The 22,524-nt window shown below is 53.3% G+C and overlaps 1 protein-coding gene across 2 annotated transcripts in view; it reads left to right on the forward strand.

Annotated features, from left to right (window-relative positions):
* The window catches only part of GRIK5 (glutamate ionotropic receptor kainate type subunit 5), a 71,890-nt gene that overhangs the window by 40,859 nt on the left and 8,507 nt on the right, over window positions 1–22,524 (forward strand). Inside the window, exons 12-15 of one of the 2 annotated variants that reach the window (XM_075536424.1) lie at window positions 6,376–6,492; window positions 6,642–6,751; window positions 7,290–7,463; window positions 21,567–21,732. In XM_075536424.1, the coding sequence (XP_075392539.1) occupies window positions 6,376–6,492; window positions 6,642–6,751; window positions 7,290–7,463; window positions 21,567–21,732 (567 nt within the window). The remainder of the gene's footprint in view (window positions 1–6,375; window positions 6,493–6,641; window positions 6,752–7,289; window positions 7,464–21,566; window positions 21,733–22,524) is intronic. The other variant, XM_075536425.1, reaches the window with a different exon arrangement.

Here is a 22,524-nt window from a genome sequence, read left to right on the forward strand (position 1 = left end):
GAGAACGACAGGGCTTTCTACTCCCATTCAGAGCGGCTCTTGGAAACTCACAGGGGCCGGCCTACCGGATCCTGTGAATCGGCGTCGCCTCGATGGCAGTGAGCTTGGATTTAGGGGAAGACGTGAACCCCCTGGAAACGTAGAGAAGGCCCCGGGGAGCGGATACTGGGGCCCTGAAGAGGCCCCATGCTGGCGTTGCCAGAGCAAGCGGCGTTGGTGGGAGAGGCCGCTGCTGCCCCCTGCTGGCGACGGGCGGAAGTGGCTGCCGAGCGGGGCGGGGCACCCAGAGCGGACTTCCGGCGTGGCCGCCCTCTGGCGCCCCCTATTGGGGATCCTGGCAGGGAGCCGCTGGTGCAGCGGAAATGCGGTCTGCAGCCGGGGATCCCCAGCGATGCAGGTGCAGAAGGGTGGGTTTAGAGCTGAGAGACCCCCACTGATGTTTAGGTTGGCTTTAAGGAGTGGAGACAACCTCCTGCCACCATTTCGAGGCAGCTCATCACAGGAATCCCACTGATTTCATTCCATGGGTGAAACCACGGCCCGGTGCCTGTGAGAGGCAGGGTGGTGTGGCAGACTGGGGCAGTCCATCTAAGGAGACGTGAAGAGGATGCAGGTCTCCTAGCGGAGCTTAGAAGGGCCCCATCTGCAAGGTTCAGGGACTACTCTGCACACCACCTGTGTCCCTAGTTCCCCAAGCAGCCCCAGTTGTCTAAACTCTGGTTCCCCAGGTCAGCGCTCCTGCCCTGATCACCCCCTCACTCCCCCATCCCCCAGCGACTTCTCTGTCCTTGCAACAGAACCCACCTCCATGAAAGACCCGCCCACTGGGCTCTGGTCCTGCCCACTCTGCCCAGCTGCTTCCCTTCAGGGACTGCACCCCCCAGAGCTCCAAGAAGCCTCTTCTCAGCAGCTGTCTCCAAAGCCCCATCATCAACCTCTCTGTGCCCCTCCTCACTTCACTTGTCACTGTTGTGTCTATCAGCTGCTACCCGAGAGGAAACCCTGCCTGGGCCTGCGTCATCCCCGCAGTTGGGTGATCCGAGCTTTGTGCTCCATACAGTTTTCATTTGACTGATTTTGGGTGGTCACCAGGCCTTTCTTCCTCGTTTTTCTCTGTCTGGACACTCCATTGCACATCACAGCAGCACACACACCTCCATCGACAGATAGGTAGTGGTGGCATGAGGTGTATTGCCCAGGAATGGAATGAATCAAGTTCTCTTGCATGGAAGGCGAGGATCCTGCCACTGAACCACCAGGACCCCCCATTACCCCCCAACTTATGTTTTCCACGGCCACATTTTCCAGAGCTAGAATTGATCCTAGTTAAGAAAAACAAACACCTCTGTCTCGTAGGACAGGACATACAGCCAGAATGTTCCTTCGAAGTGAGGATGGCGAGACCTGGGCTTACATACTTGGAACATGTTAACAGGGAGGCCAGTCTGGAGAAGGACATCTGCTCGGTCAAGTAGAAGGGCAGCAAAAATGAGAGAGGCCCTCGGCAAGCTGGGCGCCAATACACCAAATGTGCAGCTGGTTCGTCCTCGGTACAGTCGCTATGGATGCTAACTGACTCGATATGGCCCAACAACCACCCAGTGCCCTGGTGGGCTTATCGGGGGGAAGCACCAGAATGGCAACACAAGTTCTGTGGTTCAAACCCAGCCATTCCTCCAGGCAAGAAAAGCGAGGCTCTCTGCTCTTGTAAAGATTCCAGTAACCTCAGAAACTCTACATTGTAGGGTCCCTATGAGTTGGGAGCGACTCGATAGCAGCGAGTTGGGTTGGTTTTCTTTAGGTGGTTCTAGGAGACTGGGTAGCGTTGTGGGTTAGGCATTGGGGCTGCTAACTCCAAGGTCATAAGTTCAAACCCACCAACCCCTCCACAGGAGAAAGATGAGGTCACAAAGTTACCGTGAGCCAGAATTGACCCAGTGGTGGTGGGGTTTTACCTAATATGCTAGGCCTAGTGGACTAGAGAGAGAAATCCATTGACCCTAGGAGATGACAGAACTTTATCTGAAGACGTGATTATATCAAGAAAGCATTCCAGATCCGTGCAACTCAAGCCCCTAAGTCCAACACTAGTCCACCAGACCCTCTTCAGACTCAGGTAGCCCCACGCCACGGTCCAGCACGCAGGAAGATCACGGGCTAGTGGATACAGAGCTGCGTGGATCCAAGGTGGGGGAAACAAGGCAGCTTTCAGGGCCAGTGGCAGAGCCCTGCAGGCAGCAAGGCCAAGTGCAGACAGGGGGTAGGTTCTCAGGGTTTTCCTTTATAGAGGACCACCCCCACCCCACCAAGGAGACAGCATCAGGCTGTGGCCTGAAAGCCAGATTGGATTTCACCCCTACACTTTGATGCGTCTCCAAGTTGACATAAAATTAACTACAACACCTGCTCTCGGTGGAGGGGCAAATGAATGAAGCACGTAGGTGGAGCAAAATGGCAGGGGACAAGGCGGCGGGACAGTAGGCTCTGACGAGCAGGGCCCCCTAGGTAAGGTGACCAGACGTCCCGCTTTTGGCGGGACAGTCCCGATTTTTATCAATTTTTCCCGCATCCCGCGGCGTTTAAAAAAAGTCCCAGTTTTTGGAAAGAATGCACGACAAGCTAGGGTATGCGGTTTTCGGCTGCCATGTGACTATTTAGCCAGGATATGAGTTTTATCAATGGTGTCCCGCTTTACCAATGTTAAAATCTGGTCACCTTACCTAGAGACCCGTGAGAAGTTGGGGATGATGCTTAAGGCCAATGAGAAGTCCCTGTAGGCTCCAGCCCTGGGGCGCCGGGGTGAGCAGGTTTGCAAAGGTTGGCTCAACTGCTGGGGTTATGGCCCCCAAAGGTGGAAACAAGCTCCCAGGCCTGAGAGGCGGCGGCCAAGAGGGCAGTGGGTCTATTCCAGACTCGGCAGAGCTTGGGGATGGGTGCCGAGAGGAGGGGAGGATGCCAAGGATGACCCTCATGTCCCCCGGCCTGGATGCCGTGGAGAGAGCACAGCCTGAGACAAAACCCAGGGCCGGGAGAGGGAGCAGTGGGAGAAAGTGGGCAGAGGACTGGAGAGCGCATCCTGAAGGGGGTTTGGAGGACACCCCCCCCCTCAACCAGGTCTTGGCACTAATTAATTACCTCAAGCCTTCACCCCCCTTGGGAGGCACTAGGCTTAGATTGGGAGAGCACACCAGTGCACACCTGCTGGAGGCAGGGGCATGGCCTGGGACTTTCCCAGGGAGGGTGGCCACCCCTGACCTGAGCCTGCCCTTGCAGTAGCAGCCACAGGGGACATTGGGAGGGGTTCCCCAGGGGGTGGCGATGAGCTTGGCTATGGAAGCAGGGATTGGCTGCAGAGAAGCTGGACTGAGGGCCTGCAAGGCTGTCAGGAAGCCCTAGACTTGATATGAGCGACCCTCAGTGTCGCCGAGCCATGGAAGGTGGTAGATGGTGCAGTGGGACCTTTATTCTCTGTATGGTCTCTGGGATGCACCCCAATCCAGATGGACAAGGGTGGGGTGCATTTAATAGGGAAAATGGACCGGAAGCAGACGGGAGACTGACCAGGCATTTGGGCCACAACTCCGACTGTGCTCCAAAGTCTTCCAGGGAACTGGATCGCCAGGCCTTTCTTCTGAGGCACCTCAGTCAGCAGCCATACCCGGTAACCATCAGAGCCACCCCAATAGCGACAAAACTCAAAAACCAAGCTCACTGCCATTGAGTCTGTCCCAACTCCCAGCGACTGTAGCCCAGAGGCGAGCAGCCCCTGTGGGTTTGCCAGGCTGCACTTCTTTACGGAGCGGGAAGCCTTCTCTTTCGCTCTCGCAGCAGCTGGTGGATTTGAACTGCCGACCCTGGATAGCTCAACACAGAACCCACTATGCCACCAGGGCTGAGGCTCTCCGTACTGGGGGATGTGAGAGCGGAGGTGATCATTTCAACGAGACAACTTGGGTTTGATTCCCAGCCAGTACAGTGCATCAGCAGCCACTTCACACACACACACACACACACACACACACCACATGACCACACCACACAAACACAACATACCATTCACACATCACATGCATACCACACACATGCCACACATCACACACAAAGCACATCACATATCACAACATCATATATCACACACACACACCACAAACATACAACACACACACAGTCTGTGGGGGCTTGTGTGTGGCCAGGATGCTGCACAGGTATCCGTGGAATTTCCAGGCGACCGTAGACCAGGAAGAAAGGCCTGACAATGGGCTTCTGGAAGCCAGTGCCAACCTCAGTGTTCAGACAGCTTTTCACCTGTGAAGCACGGGTCATCAGGGGTCAGGCTGACCCTCAAGCAGCTCACAACATGGTCATGAGAAATGGGGTGGGGCAGCAGATATTAAGGGCTCAAGTAGAAGGCAAATGTTTTGAGAATGATGATGGCAACAAATGTACATATGTTCTTGATACATGGATGGATGGATGGATTGATAAGAATTGTACAAGCCCCCAATAAAATGATGGGTTTGTTGGGCAGTAGGAAGCCGTGGCTATGTTAGGTTTCTGGGGTGGTTAACCGCGGTTCTTGCTTCACAACGCTGAAAGTATTCACGCGGCAGAAGCACGTGTGTAAGTGCAAGTGACTTTTATGAGGGAAAGGGCAGTTTCAGGTATGACAGTCTCAGAAAGTACTCGCTACTTCCAGAAAGCGTAGGAGGCCGTGCAGGCACAACCCAGGCGCTCAGGACTGAAGACGGCCCTTTCAGGGAGTGTGGAAAAACACGCGGAAGGAAAGCCAGAACAGGAGCTTGCATGTGGAGCCAAGAGCAGGAGATCCCCATCGGCCCAGGGAATGTGGGCCCGAGAGGCGCCTTAACCGGGGGAGAGAGTCCCACCCTCCGCTTGCGGAGCACACCTGCCCAGGAGAGGGCCGCCTTAGCCCGTTAGTCATCCCCTCCCGTCCCCACTGGCTGGTGGGGCGTGGCTGAGCGTATTGGCCGAGTTTAGGTGCACCTGTGTGACATGTGATTGGTGCCTAGTGTACGGGTGACGTGGTCTAGTGTAGGTGACGTGGGTCTGAGCATGCTCAGTTCTGGATTTTCCCATCGCTGCCTAATTAGCGGGCTTGATTTCTTTGTCCCATGCCGTGGCGTGGACAGCTGATAGCCGCTAGCCAGGGCATTCGGGAAGACAACCCCCTTTTGGCCCTATGTTGGGTTTAAATGGGGTTTGAGGAACGGGGGGGACTATCCCTTTAGCTTATATGTGGGCGTGGGTTGGGACTTGTGCAGCGTGGGGGAGAATGGCGCTGGGGAGACTAGCGGCACTGTTGTCAGGGCTGGGGTTCCAGTGGCTGGCCCCTGTCCCTCCGGGGTGATAAGAAGCAGGACATTGGGCAGCAGGTTCACCTGGGAGCCCGGAAGGGGGCTGGTATCCAAGCAGCCCACCAGACTTTGGGGTAGGAGGCAGGGTCTGATGCTTCTGGCCCACAGACCTATGGCTCCTGGGTCTCCCCACCCCCACCCCCAAAACAAAAAGCAAACTCACTGCCAGCGAATCAATGCTGACTCTTACAGTGTCTGAGACCGTATCTCTTGATGGAAGTAGAAAGCCCAGTCTTTCTCCGAGGAGCTGCTGGTGGTCTTGAACTGCCGACCAAGCAGCCAGCAGCCCCACGTGTACCCAATGTGCCACCAGGGCTCCCGGTCCACCCAAGCCCCCCTAAAAGGCCACTGTCCCTCCTCTCTGAAATGAGGCCCTGGCGGAGACAGGGTTCTGCGAGTCCGTAAAGGCTCCAGGCTCCACAGGGCTTCCTCCTGAGGCAGCTCCCAGGGTAGTCCCAAAAGTGGCCTTGCTCTTGGGACCCAGGATTCTGGGCTGGCCCGGCCTGCTCTGGGACGGGGCCTCGGGCCTCCCTGCGTCCTCTCTCTGTCTTCCCTCCCTGGCTAACCTCGTGAGCTCTCCTGGACCTTGGGTTTTGTTTCCAGCCTGGGCCACAGAGGTCTGCCCCTGCAAGGCCCTCCCTGGTGGTCCACGTCTCCAACTCAGAGAGGAGGGCGGGGGTTCGAACCATCAACCTGATCTTCCCATTAGCAACCACACTGAGTGCTGAACTGCTGCTCCCCCTGCCTCCTGGGGCCGCCTCCAGCTGGGGATCTCAGGGAGTCAGAGTAGGGTCTTGTCCCCATCAGAACTGGGCGCTCACTCATGTTGAACTTGGAAGGTGGGACGGAGGGGCGGGGCAGCCTTGTGGCACAGAGGTGAGAGGACTGGTTTCAGCCCTGAGTGGGCTCCTGGTCCCCCTGCTGGTCTCTGGGCACGTCTTTCTAACGACTGGTCTCTGTCTCCCCGCCTGCCCCCTGCCCACGCCCGCTTCCCCTCCAGCAGAAGGCAGACCTGGCCGTGGCCGCCTTCACCATCACGGCCGAGCGGGAGAAGGTCATCGACTTCTCCAAGCCCTTCATGACCCTGGGGATCAGCATCCTCTACCGCGTGCACATGGTCAGTCTCCCCTCCAGATGGTAGGGGGCGGCCTCTGGAGCGCCCGAGGGCTGGACAGCAGAGACCTGGGAGGGATAGGATAGGTTCGGTCTGGCTCCTGGGTCCCGGAAGGTGGCTAGGGATGCGGGTCTCACTCCGTGTCCCAATAGGGCCGCAAACCTGGATACTTCTCCTTCCTGGACCCCTTCTCGCCCGCCGTGTGGCTCTTCATGCTTCTCGCCTACCTGGCTGTCAGCTGCATCCTGTTCCTGGCCGCCAGGTGAGTCCAACAGCTGGGACCCTGGGAAAGGGGGTGGCCCAGGAGCCAGGACCCCGGTGGGGTCACCTGCAAGTTCTGTCTCCTGGCCCAGTCCCCTCAGCCTCCTCTCTGGGGCCTCGGATTCCTGCATCCTCCTCCCTGCCTTTTCTGGCTTGGGCTCTGGTCTCCCATCCCTCCCCTCTGGGATGCTGACTTGCATCTGTGGGCCTGTCCCCGGCCTGTTCTCGCTCTCTCAACTCTCGCGCGTGCTGTCTCCCTTGTGCCACTTGCAGCCTCGTCTGTGTCTGTCTGCCTGTTTCTGTCTCTTCCTGCCTCTTCTGTTTCTGTGTCTACCTCCCTCTCCCCCTTCTCTCTCTCTCTCTCTCTCTCTCTCTCTCTCTCTCTCTCTCTCTCTCTCTCTCTCTCTCTCTCTCTCTCTCTCTCTCTCCTTTCTCTACTCTCTCCCCCATCTCTCCTCCTCTCTCTCTCCATCTCTGCTGCCCTCGCACCCTCTCCTTGTTCTCCCTCTCTCACCCACCACCCCTGTGTCTCCCCACAGGCTGAGCCCCTACGAGTGGTACAACCCACACCCGTGCCTGCGGGCCCGACCCCACATCCTGGAGAACCAGTACACGCTGGGCAACAGCCTGTGGTTCCCCGTGGGGGGCTTCATGCAGCAGGGCTCGGAGATCATGCCCCGGGCGCTGTCCACACGCTGCGTCAGCGGAGTCTGGTGAGGGGCCCGCTTGTCCGGGACGGGGCAGGCAGGGGGCAGATCTGGGAGGCTCCCCATGCCCACCTGTGTGAGCGCCCTGAGACTGGGGTAACTAACTCACCAGGAAGCTGCGGGTAGGACTGTCTCAGCTCTGGAGAGGCTTGTGAATCAGAGAGGACAGTGTGCTGGGTCAGGACAGCCCTGCTGGCTCCTGGCTCTGCAGGGACGTGGCCCTGGTGGCCACAGTGAGAGGCCCCACACTGGGAGGGCTTTCCATGTTCGGAGGCTGAGCCTGACATCCTGGCAAGAGCCCCAGCTCCTTGGAGGCTCACGGACATCAGAACCCTATCGTTTCATTCTGTGCACACCTATCCCCAGACCATCCCCCTAGAAGTCAGAGGACAGGCACCCACCTGTGGGGGCATCCGGCCCACCCACAGGATTTGAAAATGTCGGCTCAGTTGCCCACACTTACAAAGCAGGCACATTTCCTGCCCGCCTTGAAGATCTGGACGAGCTGCTGGCACTTGGCCTTCGTTTCCACCTGGCACCCATTAGCGTGACGGAGCTGAGCGGCCCACCTGGTCCCTTTGGCTTCAGCCCTTCCCACCTGGCTCCTCCGACGTATGTCAGCCACTTCCCGGCCTGGGTGGCCCTGAGCTGCTGTCACCAAGTATAAGCCGGGTGACTCAGCATGGCCAAGGCATGTTCTCTCACAGCGCTGCAGGCCAGGCCTCCAAGGTCACAGTGTGGCCCCCGGCATTCTCCAGGGCTTCCGGAGGTACCACAAGGGGGTGGCTGTCGCAAATAGACCTTGATTTTCTTGCCGTTGACGAGGATGGAAGTCCAAGTGGTTTTCTTTCCTGTCAGCTCTGGCGGGGAAGCACCTTGTCTCTTCAGCTTATTTCCTGGTTCCTTGGAGATCCCCAGGTGGCTTGGCCTTCTGTCTTCCCCTCTCCTCCTCTCTGCTCACTTCCTCCGCTCCTTTTTTTATGTCTCCGGACATGCTGACTCAAGAAATGCCTGATACTTATCCTGGCTCCTTGACATAAAAGGACAGCCCATTCCCAAATGGGATTTCACCACAGGCAAGAGCTTAGGATGGACAGCGTGGGTTTTAACGACCTCCGGTCCGATGCTCCCTCCAAACAAGGTCCTATCCACAGGTACCGGGAGTTAGGGCTTGAATGCATCTTTCTGGGAGACACCATCCAACCCCGTGTCAGTACCCCTGCCTTTCAAAGAACCGCAGGGCCTGCAGTGCAGTCCAGTGACACACTCCTGTACGGGGCGTGTGATTACAGCTAAGACATTTGCATCACTTCCCCCATCTCCCCGTGCTCTGCTGTGCATGGATACCGCCGGCACAAGGACTGCTGCAGTGAAGCCGCTCCGGGAGTTCCCAGGAGTGCCCGTCCATTCCCTGCGCGTCCTTATCCGAGGTCCAGCGTTCACATGCACGTGAGGCTTGGAGATGCCCTGGCGTGGGTCAGGTGCACCTCCATTCTCAAAGCCACACGATCCTCGCTCTTCCGCTCTTGTTCTTGTCCTCTCAGCGGACCGGCTAATCCTCCTGGTGATGCGCTCTGTGTTTTTCCTGTTTTCTGTCCCAGTCATCTCTGCCCGAATGTCTGTCGTCTCCTCCCTCCTGCTGACTGTAGGCTTCTGAAACGTTCGCTGTTCCCCCTTCAGTCGCTGAAGATCCCGGGGGGGGGGGGGGGTGTGTCGCTTTGTGCTTTCTCCCTCTGTGTGTGTTTATCATCCTAAATTGTCACCTGTCTTGGCTGTGTCCCAAAGGTTTGGCTAAGTTGTATTTCTAGTCTTATTCGATTCAATGTTGTTGTTGTTTTCATTTCAATTTTTTATTCTTCTGTTACGCAGTAGCTTTTTAAACAGCGGTGTTCGGATTTCCATTCTTTGTCTACCCCCTTATTTCCCCTTCATCTTTCTGTTACTGATTTCTAATTTCATAACATTGTGCTCTGGTCCGGAGCATGCCAGTGCGTCTGGAGTTTGGAGGCTGCCTCTGTGTCCTGAGACATGAACTGTCCTGGAGGATATTCCATGTGCGCTGGAAGGAAGAGGAAGCAAGCGGCTGTGTTGGGTGGAGTGATTTGCATATGTTTATCAGGTCATGTCGGTTGGTTGTGTTGTTTAGATATTTTTTGAGCTTCTACTTGTGTCCTTCATCAAAAGCAGTGTGTTAAAGTCTTCTATTACTTGGAGTTGTCTGTTTCTCTTTGCAATTCTGTTAGAGTGAGGTTTATGTATTTGGGGTGTCCTTTACTAGGTGCAGGAGAGCCCTGGTTGTGTAGTGGGCTCCGCATTGGGGTGCTGACCACAGGTCAGCAGTTCGAAACTGCCAGTTGCTCCACAGGGAGAAGACGAGGCTTTTTACTCCCGCAAAGAGTTATCATCTCCGAGAACCACAGAGGCATGGTAGGAGTTGCCGTGCGTTGGAATTAACTTGATGGCAGTGAATTTGGGTTTTGCTTTTATTGTGCTTTTTAATTGGGTGTGAACATTGGACTGCTAACTGCAAGGTCAGTGGTTCAAACCCACCAGGTTCTCCACAGGAGAAAGAGGAGGCTATCCATTCCCATAAAGATTTACAAAGTCCCAGACACCTTATAGGGTCGCTGTGAGTTAGAATTGGCGTAATGGCATTACGGCGAGGGGGGCGGTGTTCACTGGCTGCATAAATATCGATTGTGCCTATGCCCCCTCCCTGGGTGGACCCTTTAATCACTGTATGACTTTTCTCCTTGTTTCTTTTGCTGGTTTTGCCTTAAAGTTTATTTTATTAGAGATTAATACCGTCATTCCTGGGCTCTTTTATTGCCATTTGTTTGAGATATGTTTTTCAACCTTAGATTTAAAAAAAAAAGTTTTGTCTTTGTGTTTAAGATGTGCCTTTAAGGTGTATTTTTGCCTGAAAATATATTTTATCAGGAATTAATATTACCACTCTTACTCTCTCTCTCTCTCTTTTTAAGAGAAAACAATTAATAATAACTAGCCAAAAAAAACAACACAAAAAAGCATATATCATTCCAGGTCTGTCCGCTGTCCTTTATGTCTATCTCCCCACTGGTCCTAGGGGATTCTGGGAACTGCCCCTCCTAGCCTGAAATCTCTTTATGGGGGCTCCTCAGGGGCTTTGTGGCTTTGCTTTGCTCCCGTTGCTGATCTGTGATGTTCCCTTCTTGGTTCGCCCTGCTGTGGGGGGTTCAGACTGGACTCACACCCCGCTGTGTGTCCCCAGTATTGTCCTCTGTCGAGATGCGCTCCAGTGAGGGGACAACTTGTCTTGAGCTGTTGTCAGGCCTGCGGTCCTCTGTGTGTCCTGGCAGCTCTGCGCAGGGACGTCGTCCTCAGGGCTTGGTGTGCCGATAAGGGGCCTAGTCCCTCACTCTCTCTTTCTCCTTGGTTTGCTTCCGTGTGGGCGTGGCGTACCGGCCCTCGCCCCAGCCTGTCAGTTTAGTGTTGTCCATGTAGCACATGCATCTAAGGAGGGGAAACGAAAACCAAACCCACTGCCATCGGGTCGATGCCGATTCATAGAGACCCCACAGGACAGGGGCGAACGGCCCCGTGCAGTTCTGAGATTGTTTAAGAGAGTAGGAAGCGTGAACTCTCTCCCTCAGTGGGGCGGATGGTCTTGAACAGCTGACCTTTGGGATCACAGCCCGACAGGTACCCGCCGTCCCACCAGGGGCTCCTTTAACCCTCCCAGGGGTTGACTCACTCACTCGCTGCCATCGAGTTGATTCCGGCTCGTGGCGACCCTGTGGGGCAGGGTGGGCCTTCCCAGTGGGCTTCTGAGACTCTCTACAGGAGTAGGGAGCCTCGGCTTACCCCTGTGGTTTCAGCCCAGTGTGTGCTGCTGCCCTTTGGCTATGGCTGTGTGTGTGTGTGTGTGTGTGTGTGTGGTTTCTTTTGTGTGTCTGTGCTGAGTGCATTCTGTTGACACGTTTTAAAAAATCATCCCCTTCATGACTGTCGCCTTTCTGCTGACTGAACGTTTATGATTCTCTCCGTTTCTATTGTAGTGAAAAAGTTGATTGCTTTTCTTTGCAATTTACTATGGTTCCCCTGTAATTTATCATGCTCCCCCCACCTTTAAAACAGCCGGTAGAGACTGAGATCTCAGCGAGCTGGGAGTCGGATCTCTCTCGACTTCCTTCCCATTCGGGAGCCCTGCCGCTCAGTGCCTTCTCGCGCTTAGCACTGTGCTTCGCGCCGTGGCCCGTGGATGTCTCTGGCTCCCTCTCCCCAGTCTTGTGGGTTGGTTTTATTTTAAGTCTCTGCATATGGGCTAGTTTCTACTTTTAGTGGGAAATTTCCATCATTTCAACTGTGTTCCCCTGCACCACCCTTAACGAATGGCCGCAGACCCAGTGGCTGGAACCAACCTTAGATTTCCGTATCGTCCTGCCATCCAGGAGGTCAGAAAGCCCACGTGTATGCCAGTGGGCCGCCTTCAAGGTGCTGGGGGACGGGCTTTAATCTGGAGACTGTAAAGGAGACCCCCATTTCCTTGGTGGGGTGGGGAGTTGGTTCCCTTGCCTTTTCCAGCGTGTAGAGGCTGCCCGCATCCTTTGGATCATGCCCCACTTCTTGGCTCCTGGTCAGATCTTCTCTCTCTGGCATAGTCTCCTGTTTCCTCTTGTAAGGGCCCCACCCGATGGCCCAGGCTGGTCTCAAGCTCCCTAGCCACATCGGCCACACCCCCTTGCCATGTCAAGTAACACACTCCCACACTTCAGGGGCCTGGACATATGGGGGAGTGGCCATTTTTCTGTCTACCAAGCGAAACTTTATTGATATATGCAACCCAAGCAGCGGTGTATGCGATGCACGTAACTGGGAACTGGAGGACCCTTGTCGGGTGCAATGGCAGAAGACACCAGAGAGAGGGGTGGGCAGGGGAGGGGTGGGGTAACCAGCCCCTCACAACTATCACGGGCTCGGTAGGCACATTCGTGCGGTGAAGACATTTAAAGATTACAGTAAAGTCATCGAGAATAGGAAAGAGTAACATAAGGGAGTCAGACACATCTCATGTAGCAGGCTCACCTCAGCTCCTCTTGGTCCACGTGGAGGTGGGGGAGGAGAGGGCAGGAGAGAGCTCTCGTGAGGTTTTATTTCTAACCAAAGCTTATGTATCTTTGGGGTCATGCAAGCCCCCTGATGACAGATAATGACCTGCGTCACAGGAAGGGGTGGTAACACAGGCAATACAAGCAATAGGAGGGGGATGATCTAGGGGTGCACACGCAATAGTAAAGGCAGAGGATAGGGGTACATATGTGGCAAGATGGGCGGACCCTAGACTCAACAAAGTAGCCCAACCTGTAGCAAGCAGCGTCTTGGGTTTGGCATGTATTTGGGGGAGCTAACTTGGGAGAAATCTTTCTGTATCCCACAGGGAGGCCCCTCTCCACCCCACCCACCCCGAGGAGGTGACATCTAGGCGGAGTCCCACAGGCTAAGGAGAGGAAGAGGCATTCTAGAAGGCAGGGCGGGGTTTGGGTGCGTGGGTGTGGCCGAGAGAACTCTGAGGAAAGGTGTCTTCAGATATCGGTCAAGTTCCTGTGGCAGGTAAGGGGGGGGCAGGTGTGGACCTGTGATTTCCTCTCTGAAGGTCCTCTCTTCTCTCCCTCACTCAGCACCCCTCTTCCTCCGGCATCTGGGATCTTACTGTCCAGCTGGTGGCCCCAGCGCCTTCTCCTCGCTGCCATCTAGGCGACCCTGGTCATGCCTCCCCTTCCCCTTGAGCCCGGTTGCTCTCCTCCCCTCTCTGGCCCTCTCCACATCCCCGTATTCAGGGCATAGCTCAGCACATGGTTGCTGACTCCCCAGTGGGACTCAGGACTGCGTTTCAGCAGGCAAACACTCCCCTCCCCGCCTCCCCCTGGAACTCAGGGTCCCGTGGTGGAGACAGCCAAGCTCGACCCTGCCTCCTGGACTCTCGGTTGCAGTGTGCGCTGTGCCAAAGCCTGCCCCCCTCGCTGCCATTCTCTGACCCAGCATGCCTTCACGTCTGAGCAACTCCACGGGCTCCGCAGGCCGTCTGTCTCCCAGTGTCCTCCGCTCTTCCCCAGACCCTCAACCCCAGGTCCATCAAGGTCACAATTTGACCTCCTGGTTAATAAATTCCGTCCTGTCGTACATGCCCTGTGGGCTCACCACCTCCTTCTACAACACATTCCCTTGGCGTCTAGCCTACTGTGTCTTTCTGGTCTCCTCCTGCCTCTTTGACTCATCTGTGTCATTTTTCTTTGGCTTTGTCATTCCCCAAATGGTGGCCCACAGTCCTCGGCACCCACAGACCAGCACCTTCGGGTGTTTATTTGCTTTTTATTGTTTTATCATTTATTTTATTGTTGTTGTTGAGACTCTTCACAGCAAGGCACACACACATTCATCGTTTCCACGTGCCCGTTGAGTGACTCTGATTACATGCTTTGAGCTCTGCAGCCTTCTGAGTGGCTCCTGCCTCATTCACATGCACTCACTTCCCCTTGAGGCTCCTGTCGAACCTTTCGAGTTGCTTTTGCCACTTGGGTCCCAAAGAGAGAGCTCTTAGGAGATCGTAATGCTGCAGGCAGACATATTTCGTCGTTCGTTGAGCTACACTGCGGTTTGGTTTTAAGACTAACGGGGATATTTTAGGCCGCCCAGAGCAATCCTTTCAGGGGTTCCTCCAACCTCCATGGCCCCAGGAAATCTAGAGTTTATGAGAGTCCAACATTATCTTTTGCACAACCCCCAACCCCTAACACCTTCTTTGAGTAACAGATAGTTTTCTTCTTGTGGGGCAGGTCTCCTCTGTCCAACGGAGGACAGCTGACGGCTAGAACAACACTGTGGCCTCTGGGTGGGTGGTCACACCTCCATCTACACCGGCCACTTTGAACGGTGGAAGAACACTCTGACTCAGCCCAAAGCAGGCAAACTGGGAGCACCAGGCTCGGCGGTCACGCTACAGGGGCAGCCCTCTCCACTCTCCTCGGGCACAACGTGCATTTCACACCTGGATTTCGGGGGAGAAAGACTACGTGGTGGGGCAGTGGAGGGTGGACCTCAAGGCTGGGCGTTGTCTGCCTGAACCAGCCCTGCCACTTCTGCCCCTAGACAAAAGCAGATGCCTGAGGACATAGGGGACCGTACAGGCCTGGGCTGAGAGGAGACATCTCTACCCGAGCCGTGTCCCAGTCTCAGGGCACCAATGACTCGTCTACTAACAGGTGTTATTTTGAAGCCCTCCCCTCTTCCACGCTGAGATGAAATCCAAGAGTACTGTAGCCTGCCTACCCAGAAATTAATTTAAAACAGATCAATAGCATGCTCCAATTGTTGTACAAAGTGGGGAACAGAGGCCCCGTGGCTTATGATAAAACAATTCGTTATCAATACGTAAATGCCTAGGCAGGCCTGTGCCAGAAGGTGCAAGACAGCGTTCAGGGGCTGCCTCTGTTCTTAATGAACACCTGTGGCAGGTTGAGAAGGAAGACTGTTTAATAGAACCTGGTTGACACTTGATCTTTGGCGTCTTGGAGTAGTCGGTAAACAAGTGTGCTTGTGTAAGCACAAATCACCAGGAGTGATGAGTGTGGAGGCATGTGTGTAGGGGCCCTCAAACGCCTCCATCAGAGCGCCTGTCAAGAGACTTGATTCCCCAAATGGTACAACCCTCGGCCAAGGTCCAAACCACCCAGACTCCGGTTGATCATCGGTGAAATGACTGGTGTGCTTCTGGAAAGTTCGACTTGGGTTATAACCATGAAACACACACAGCCAGTCACCTTCCGATGGACACTGGCGGCGGAGGATGGCCCATGTATGTCAGAGGAGAACCATGCTATGAAAGGACTGCTTTTAAAAAATAATAAAATAAAGACTGTTTTGGTGAAGGTGTAGGTAGCCATTTCAGTTCCCATTCAACAATTTCTACCCCAATCGCCCATGGATGTCGGTTGCTTTCTTCACCATGCAGCGTATTCTCCTGGTTTCCATCCTGGCTGTCTGGTCTTCTTGCCTCTTTCCAGGAGCCCCTTTCCGGGTGGCGTAGTGGTTTATGCGTTGGGCTTCGAGCCTGCAGGTTAGCAGTTCAAAGCCACCAGCCGCATCGAGGGAGAAAGGCGTTCTCCTCCCGTAAAGAGTTACAGTCGTGGACATGCACACGGACAGTTCTACCCCGCTCGACAGGGCCGTCAGGGGCCAGATTCTCCTCGATGGCAGTGAGTTGAGCTCCGTAGGGTTTTCACAGTAGATCTCCAGGTCTTTCTTCTTAGGCACCTCTAAGGTGGATTCAAACCTCCTACCTTTCAGCCAGCGGCCGCCTGTGTTAGCTGTTTGTGCCACTCAAAGACGCCATGCCCAAACCACTCGGGAATCCACAAAGCAGGACTTTGCTTGGGTTCTCATGCACCAGGCTCCTCATTGTTGGGGCCCTGCCTCACCTGCTAGAATCTGTAGGACCCCATCAGTCCCTTGGGGTCCCCACACCTTCTCCAACATCCTCCTCCTGTACCTCCTCGGGCCTCTCCCACCCGGAGACCAATGCTCCTTGTCCTCTGGGGCCTGCTCATCCTTGTCCGGCAGTTCCTTGCTGTTCAAACACTGAGCCTTCCCAAGCTCTTGGATCCAGGCAGCGGAATGCCCAGCCAGCTTGGGCTGTCCTCTTGGATGATTGACCAGTGTCCCAATCATCATCCCCGCCACTCACCCTCATGAGATCCCAGCATCTTCACTCCCACATCTGATGCTCCCTCTGTATTCAGAGCGGGGCCCCAGTCGGCCTCTCTGTGTGCTCAGGGCCAGCTCTAAGCATACTTTTTTTTTTTTCTTTGTGAGTGAGTGAGTGTGAGTGAGAGAGGGTAAGAGTGAGTGAATGAGTCAGTGAGAGAGTGAGAATCAGTGAGTGAGTCAGTGAGTGAGAAGGTGGGTGAGTGAGAGAGGGTGAGAGGGTGAGTGAGTCACTAAGCATACTTTTGCCTACACTAATGACAGCACCACAATGGGGAGGGCTTAGGAGAGCTGGTTTGGGGAGGGCCTGTGTCACGCCCAAAGTGAACTGGGGGCATCCTCTGCCCACATCCCACTGGTTCACCCCATTTGATGGATTCTGCCTCCAAAGGGCAGTCTTCCACCTCTCCCTGTTCCCACTGCCCCCCACGTGCCTGGACCCACAGCCTTCTCACAGGCTTCCCCAGGTCTCTCTCTCATCCTGGTCAGTGTCTTCTCCACAGACAACCAGGAGGGGGCTTCTAAACTCACACCTGGTCCCCAGTCCTGGCTCTCCACTGCCCTCCTAGTCTGGCCACAGCTGGCCTCTCCAGCCTTTGCTTGGGTCCATCCTTTCATTTTGTTGGGGCTTCACAGTTACCCACAGGTGCACGCGTCCTTCTGCTTCCTGGTTCTCCCATATGCCTTTCCTCTTCCCTGCCCCACCAACCTTCCTCCCAGTCTTGGGTTTACAGGGACCTGATTTCCTGCAGCAATTTTCCTGTGTTGCTCCAGACCTGGTCCCAACCACCTGGCTTCAGGTGTTCCAAGGACCCTCTGCTCTCAGACACTCGATCACTTGCATGTTCATCCCACCTGTCCCAACTCAGCCACAGGTAGTGCCCTGGGACTAAGGACTGAGTCTTACGCTTTGCTGTATCCTCAGGGCATAAGGTGGGGGTCACCCAGGAATGCTTTTGTCAAGAGTAGATGACAGTATGGATTGGTGAGGTGGGTTTGGAGAGAGTAGGTCTCTGGAGGGCTTGTGTCAGGGTCTTCAGGTGTTGGAGTTTGGGTTTCACTTGGCGGGAGGCTGTATCATTCTTCCCCTTGATTCCCCCTCTGTCCTCTTCCCTCCCCGTGTCCCAGCCCAATGCAGGCACATAGCAAAGGATGACTGCCGGGTTCAGCAGCATCTGCATGGGGTGGGGGTCCTGGGAGGTCCTTTCAGCAGCTCTTCAGACCCCACAGGTCTATATGGTCTGCAGGGAGACACGACTTAAAAAAAAATCACCACCATCAGGTGGATTATAACTCACTGCAGTGACCTGTAGGACAGAGTGGAACGGCCCCTGTGGCTGTCTGACACTGTCCATCGTTACCCAAGAAGAAATCTTTATATTTCTCCCAGGGAGCCGCTGGTGGTTTCAAACTGCTGACCTTGCAGTCGGCAGCCCACGTGGACACCAGAGCTCCTCGGAGGAATCCAAGCTCTCTTCATTGCCAAGGATACGGAAAGGGCCAGGGTGTGACAATTGCCTGCCTGCCCTGCCTCCTCACCAGGAACCACAAGCCAGGCTGAATGGGTGCCGCATTTCCAAGACCCTGAGAGCAAGTGCTTGCTTAGTGTGTACTCTGTGCTGTGACCTTCTGAGCCCCTTGCACGGATCACTTATGCTTCACTTCGCAGCAGCCTCTAAGGGAGACGATGGTCGCATTCCAGATGAAGAGACAAACAGGAAGTCCAGGATTACAGGGAAGCAGTGAGGAATCTGATGATGTTCCCAGAGAGCTTTCTACTACAGATTTCTACTTTAATCCTGTCAGATTTTAATCCTTTTAAATTCATTGAGCCTTGTTTTAAGGCTCAGCAGAGAGGCCTCCCAGGAGACTGTTCCATGCGCAATTATGAAGATCGCGGTCGGTTGGCTGATGATGGGTGTGGTGCTGTACGACTGTTAGTCAGGTCCTGGAGGCGGGTGGTGCTAGTTAGGGCCTCTGCTTCCTTCCTGAGTTTCTACTCGTTTGATCAGGTGCTGCGAGAGGAGTGTGGAAATCTCTTCCTTCCCGTTGTGTCAGTTCTTACTTTGTGACGTGTGAAGCACTGGAATTAGACACCAAAGCATTCAGGACTATACTGGGCGCCTTTGATGAAACGTGTGGAAGAAAGACAAGGCTTTCTAACTAACTTTCAGTCTCGGAAGCCCACAGGGGCAGTTCTACCCTGCCCTATAGGATCTCCATGAGTTGACTCCATGGTACCGAGTTTGGTTTTAGCCGATGAAATGTGAACCCTTTATGGTTATGTAAATGCCCTTCCTTGTTCTGAAGTTGACATGTCCAGTAGGAACACGGGCACTCCAGCACCCTTCTGCTTTGGGGCTGCGTTGTTGGTACACTGCTAGGTAACCTCAAGTAGACTCCAGCGCATAGCAACAACATTTAGCGGCCCACCACTTAACCCACTGCATCCCCAGGGCTCCCAAAGGCAGCTGTGGGCAACACACACACAGATGAATGTGGCTGTGTTCCACGTACGCCTTGTTTGTGGGCACTACATTGTGTGCATTTCATGTAATTCTCGTGTCCTGAGGGATAGTCTTCCTCTTACAAGTTCTTCAACCATTTAAAAATGCAAATGCCTTTAAAAGCGATTTAACCATGGAAGCATATGATAGGTGAATACCATATCGAGAAAACCACACAAAAAGAAACCAAACTTGACCAATGGTTGCCATAGGTGAAGGGGAAAGAGTGGTATATGTCAACAGTTGATGTCAACAGTGGTAGAATAACTTGAAAAAGGATCTCAATAGTGGCTGTACACCAGGAAGGATATAATCATGACTCTGAATTTTACAAGTAGAAGTTGTGGAATTTGGACAGTGTTCTGTTGTGCACATTTTTGCCACAATTAGAAAAATAGTTACATGGATAGCAATGACTGCCAGGAAAAAGAAAGTGTTCTGGAAGTGAGTATGATGACAATTGTACTCTTCTTGATATAATTCAGCAATTGGATAAAGTGCTGATAAAACCACTAAGAAAATGTAAAAGTCAATCTCAGCTGTGGGCTATTTAAAAAAAAAGAGAGAGAGAGAGACACTAGGTCAGATTTGGTCTTGGGGCTGTAGTTACCAACCACTGCTCCAGGTCATTCGCCTTTGAGTATAATTACTGATGTGGTTGGGTTTAAATCTTCCACCTTACTGTTTGTTTTCTGATTGTCCCATCTGTTCTTTGTTCCAATTTTCCTCTTCCTAGCTCCATTGGATTTACTGAAGATTTTCAGATTCTATTTATTTTTTCCGCTTTGGGCTTATTAGCTACAGTCCCTTGTATTTTTCTTAGTGATTGTTCTAGGGTTTACACTACGCATCTTGAATTCATTCAAAATACTTCCCGGTACTGTTGTACATTTTCATGTAAAACAGAAGACCCTTACAATGCCTACTTCTGTGTTTTGGGGTTTTTTTAATCATTTTATTGGGGGCTCGGACAACTCTTATCACAATCCATCCATCTATCCATTGTGTAAAGCACATTTGTACATTTATTGCCATCATCATTCTCAAAACATTTGCTTTCTGCTTGAGCCCTTGGGATCAGCTCATTTTTTCCTACTCCCCCTCCCTCATGAACCCTTGATCATTTATAAATTATTATTTTGTCTTATCTTACACTGTCCAACGTCTCCCTTCACCCACTTTTCTGTTGTCCGCCTACTTGTATGTTTCTCTTCCATCGTTCACGCTGTTGGCATCCTGTGTTTTAACTCCACATTTCTTATGAATTCCACAATATATTATGTTCTTCTTGTGGACTTGCATGTGTGTTTGTGTGTACTTTAAGCCGTCAGCATCTTTTAAAGCCATTTTTTAAACGAAAGCTAATGTCTTTTACACTTACCCACTCATATTCCCATTTCTGGGGCTCTCCATTCTTCACACTTGAGATCCCATCGAGCAGTATTCAGAATTTCCCTCTGGCCCGAAGGATTTCTTTTCCCACTTATTTGAGTATCGGTCTGGCAGAAGTTAATTGGTCTGTGCATGCCAAAGGTTTTGTCCTTCTTCCAACGTGTGTTGCATTGTCTTCCCAGCATGAAGCTGGCTGTCGCTCTCAACTGGCTGCATGGAAAATCTTCTCTATATCTATGGTTTTCAGCCACCGATTCTGATGTGCCGTGGTGTGTATGTGCGTTTGACCCACTTGAGGTTTGTTGAGTTTCTCGGACCATTAGGTTTATTCTTTTCATCGGACTGGAACATTTTCCAGCCATTGCTTCTTCAGAGACGTCTTTCTTTTTCTGCTACTCCGTTCTGTCCTTCGGGGACTCCAATCATAGACATGCTTGGAATGTCCTCGTTAGCTAATTCTGTCATCTCTGCCCATTCTGGATCTGTTTCAACTGGGTGATCTTCTTCTTGGTCATTGGTCACATGTCCCTGCTTCTTTGTGTGTCTGGTGAATTTTTTTTTATTAGATGACAAACTTTGTGAATTTAGCATTGCTTACATTTTTTGAGTAACTTACTTGAGACTCTTGGATTTTTCTGGTAGACAGTGCAGGTCCTTGTGGATTATTTTGATCTTTGCCCGGCGGGTTTTAAAAATTATTTCAGGGCAAGTCTAGTGTCGCTTTCATTTGAGCACGGATTAGGCTCATGGTGAAGGTCTTGCTCTTTTGGACCACGGCCAAATGCCCCGTGTTTTCAGTGAAGTGCCTCCTCTCTGGCTGAAAGAAGCTCAAAGATCCCTCGTCCTATGGAACCCCCACAGTTATTCCTTTCTTGAGAGCGGTCCTTGTCCACCCTCACACAGTGACAGAGTGATATTCAATCAGAAGCCGCTGTGGGTTTCTGAAACTCCCTCTGTGTGGGCCTTTCTCTTGAGTACATTGTCCCCGCCCAACGTCTGCCGTCTTGCTTTCCTGACCGCTGATCGCCGCCTCTATGACTGGGCGAGACGGCTGGACCGTTGGACTTTCTCCCCCCACTGCCGTCTGTGCGTCACGTCTAGATGCACAGCCTGGATCAGGACAGGGCTCGCTTCATTTGCCCCTCTCAAATCACTCAAGCCCCACCATGCCTGCTGTCCTGTATCTTGAACTAGTTGCTTCCCACATCCTGCCCAGGTTTCTGGTGGTTTCCGGTGGGAGGGTAGAGTGATGGTAGCCGGATGTAGACGTCTCTGGGAGCAAGATTGAGACGCAGGAAGTCCCATTCCAGAACCCATGCTCTCCACTCATCAGCAGTCCCATGAGCATTATGGATACCAAGTTCACTGAAAGGTGGTACCTCCACCAGGGTGCATGCCCATTGGGGTAGGGAGCCATGGTGGGCCCAGCCTGCAGCTCATCCCTTCCCCCACCCCCCCACTCCCACAGGTGGGCCTTCACCTTGATCATCATCTCCTCCTACACGGCCAACCTAGCCGCCTTCCTCACGGTGCAGCGCATGGAGGTACCCGTGGAGTCCGCCGATGACCTGGCTGATCAGACCAACATTGAGTACGGCACCATCCACGCCGGCTCCACCATGACCTTCTTCCAGGTGGGCCACCAGGACTCCTTGTGGGCGGTGTTGGGGTCCCAGGGAGGCTCCGGCTCCACCTGGGCACAGCTCCTGAACCAGACAGACTGGTTGTCTGGATCCGACAAGCTATGAGCAAAAGACACACTCTCACTCATGCAGAACTGATATCTGGCTCGGAAACTGAGCCTTTTCACTCAGAGAAGGGGAAACGTGTGTCCAGTGTGGAATCAGGACATTGTATGTGAGACTCAGGCAGGCTCTGGAAGGTCAAGTCTGGAAGAATAGGCCAGCAGAGAGGAGGGGAAGACCTTCAGGGTGAAGGGACTGTTAGATTTCTCGGGTTGGAAAAAGAAAATGCTCTAAAATTGGTTACGGTAAAGATTGTACAGTTCTTCTTGATTTAGTTGAACTGTTGTATGATATGTGGATGGAGTGCCAATAAATTGTTTAAAAAAAAAAAAAACAGAAGAAAGAAAGAAATTCACACCAGAGCCTGTTTTGTGATCCAAGTGGGTTTTTATAAAGGTCGGAAGAAGTTCCGGGCGTCACAGTCACTAAACAGACACATCATGGTGCTGTACATCCACACATGGCGGCCTGAGGCCAGAGAGAGAGAGAGAGAGCGGCATGGCTGAGTAGACGCTCCGAAGAGCAGCTGGAAAAGAGGCCTGTGGTCTCCGAGTTCCAGCCTTTTGGGGCTCTCTCCTGGGTGGCTTGGTCTATAACACTGGTTGATGCCATTGGCTGAATTAAGCCCACCTGGCATAGATTGGGCCAATCCAGGTGTACTGCCCCCCTAGGTATACCGTC

This window comes from Tenrec ecaudatus, chromosome 18, assembly GCF_050624435.1.
Source record: "Tenrec ecaudatus isolate mTenEca1 chromosome 18, mTenEca1.hap1, whole genome shotgun sequence".
NCBI lineage: Eukaryota > Metazoa > Chordata > Mammalia > Afrosoricida > Tenrecidae > Tenrec > Tenrec ecaudatus.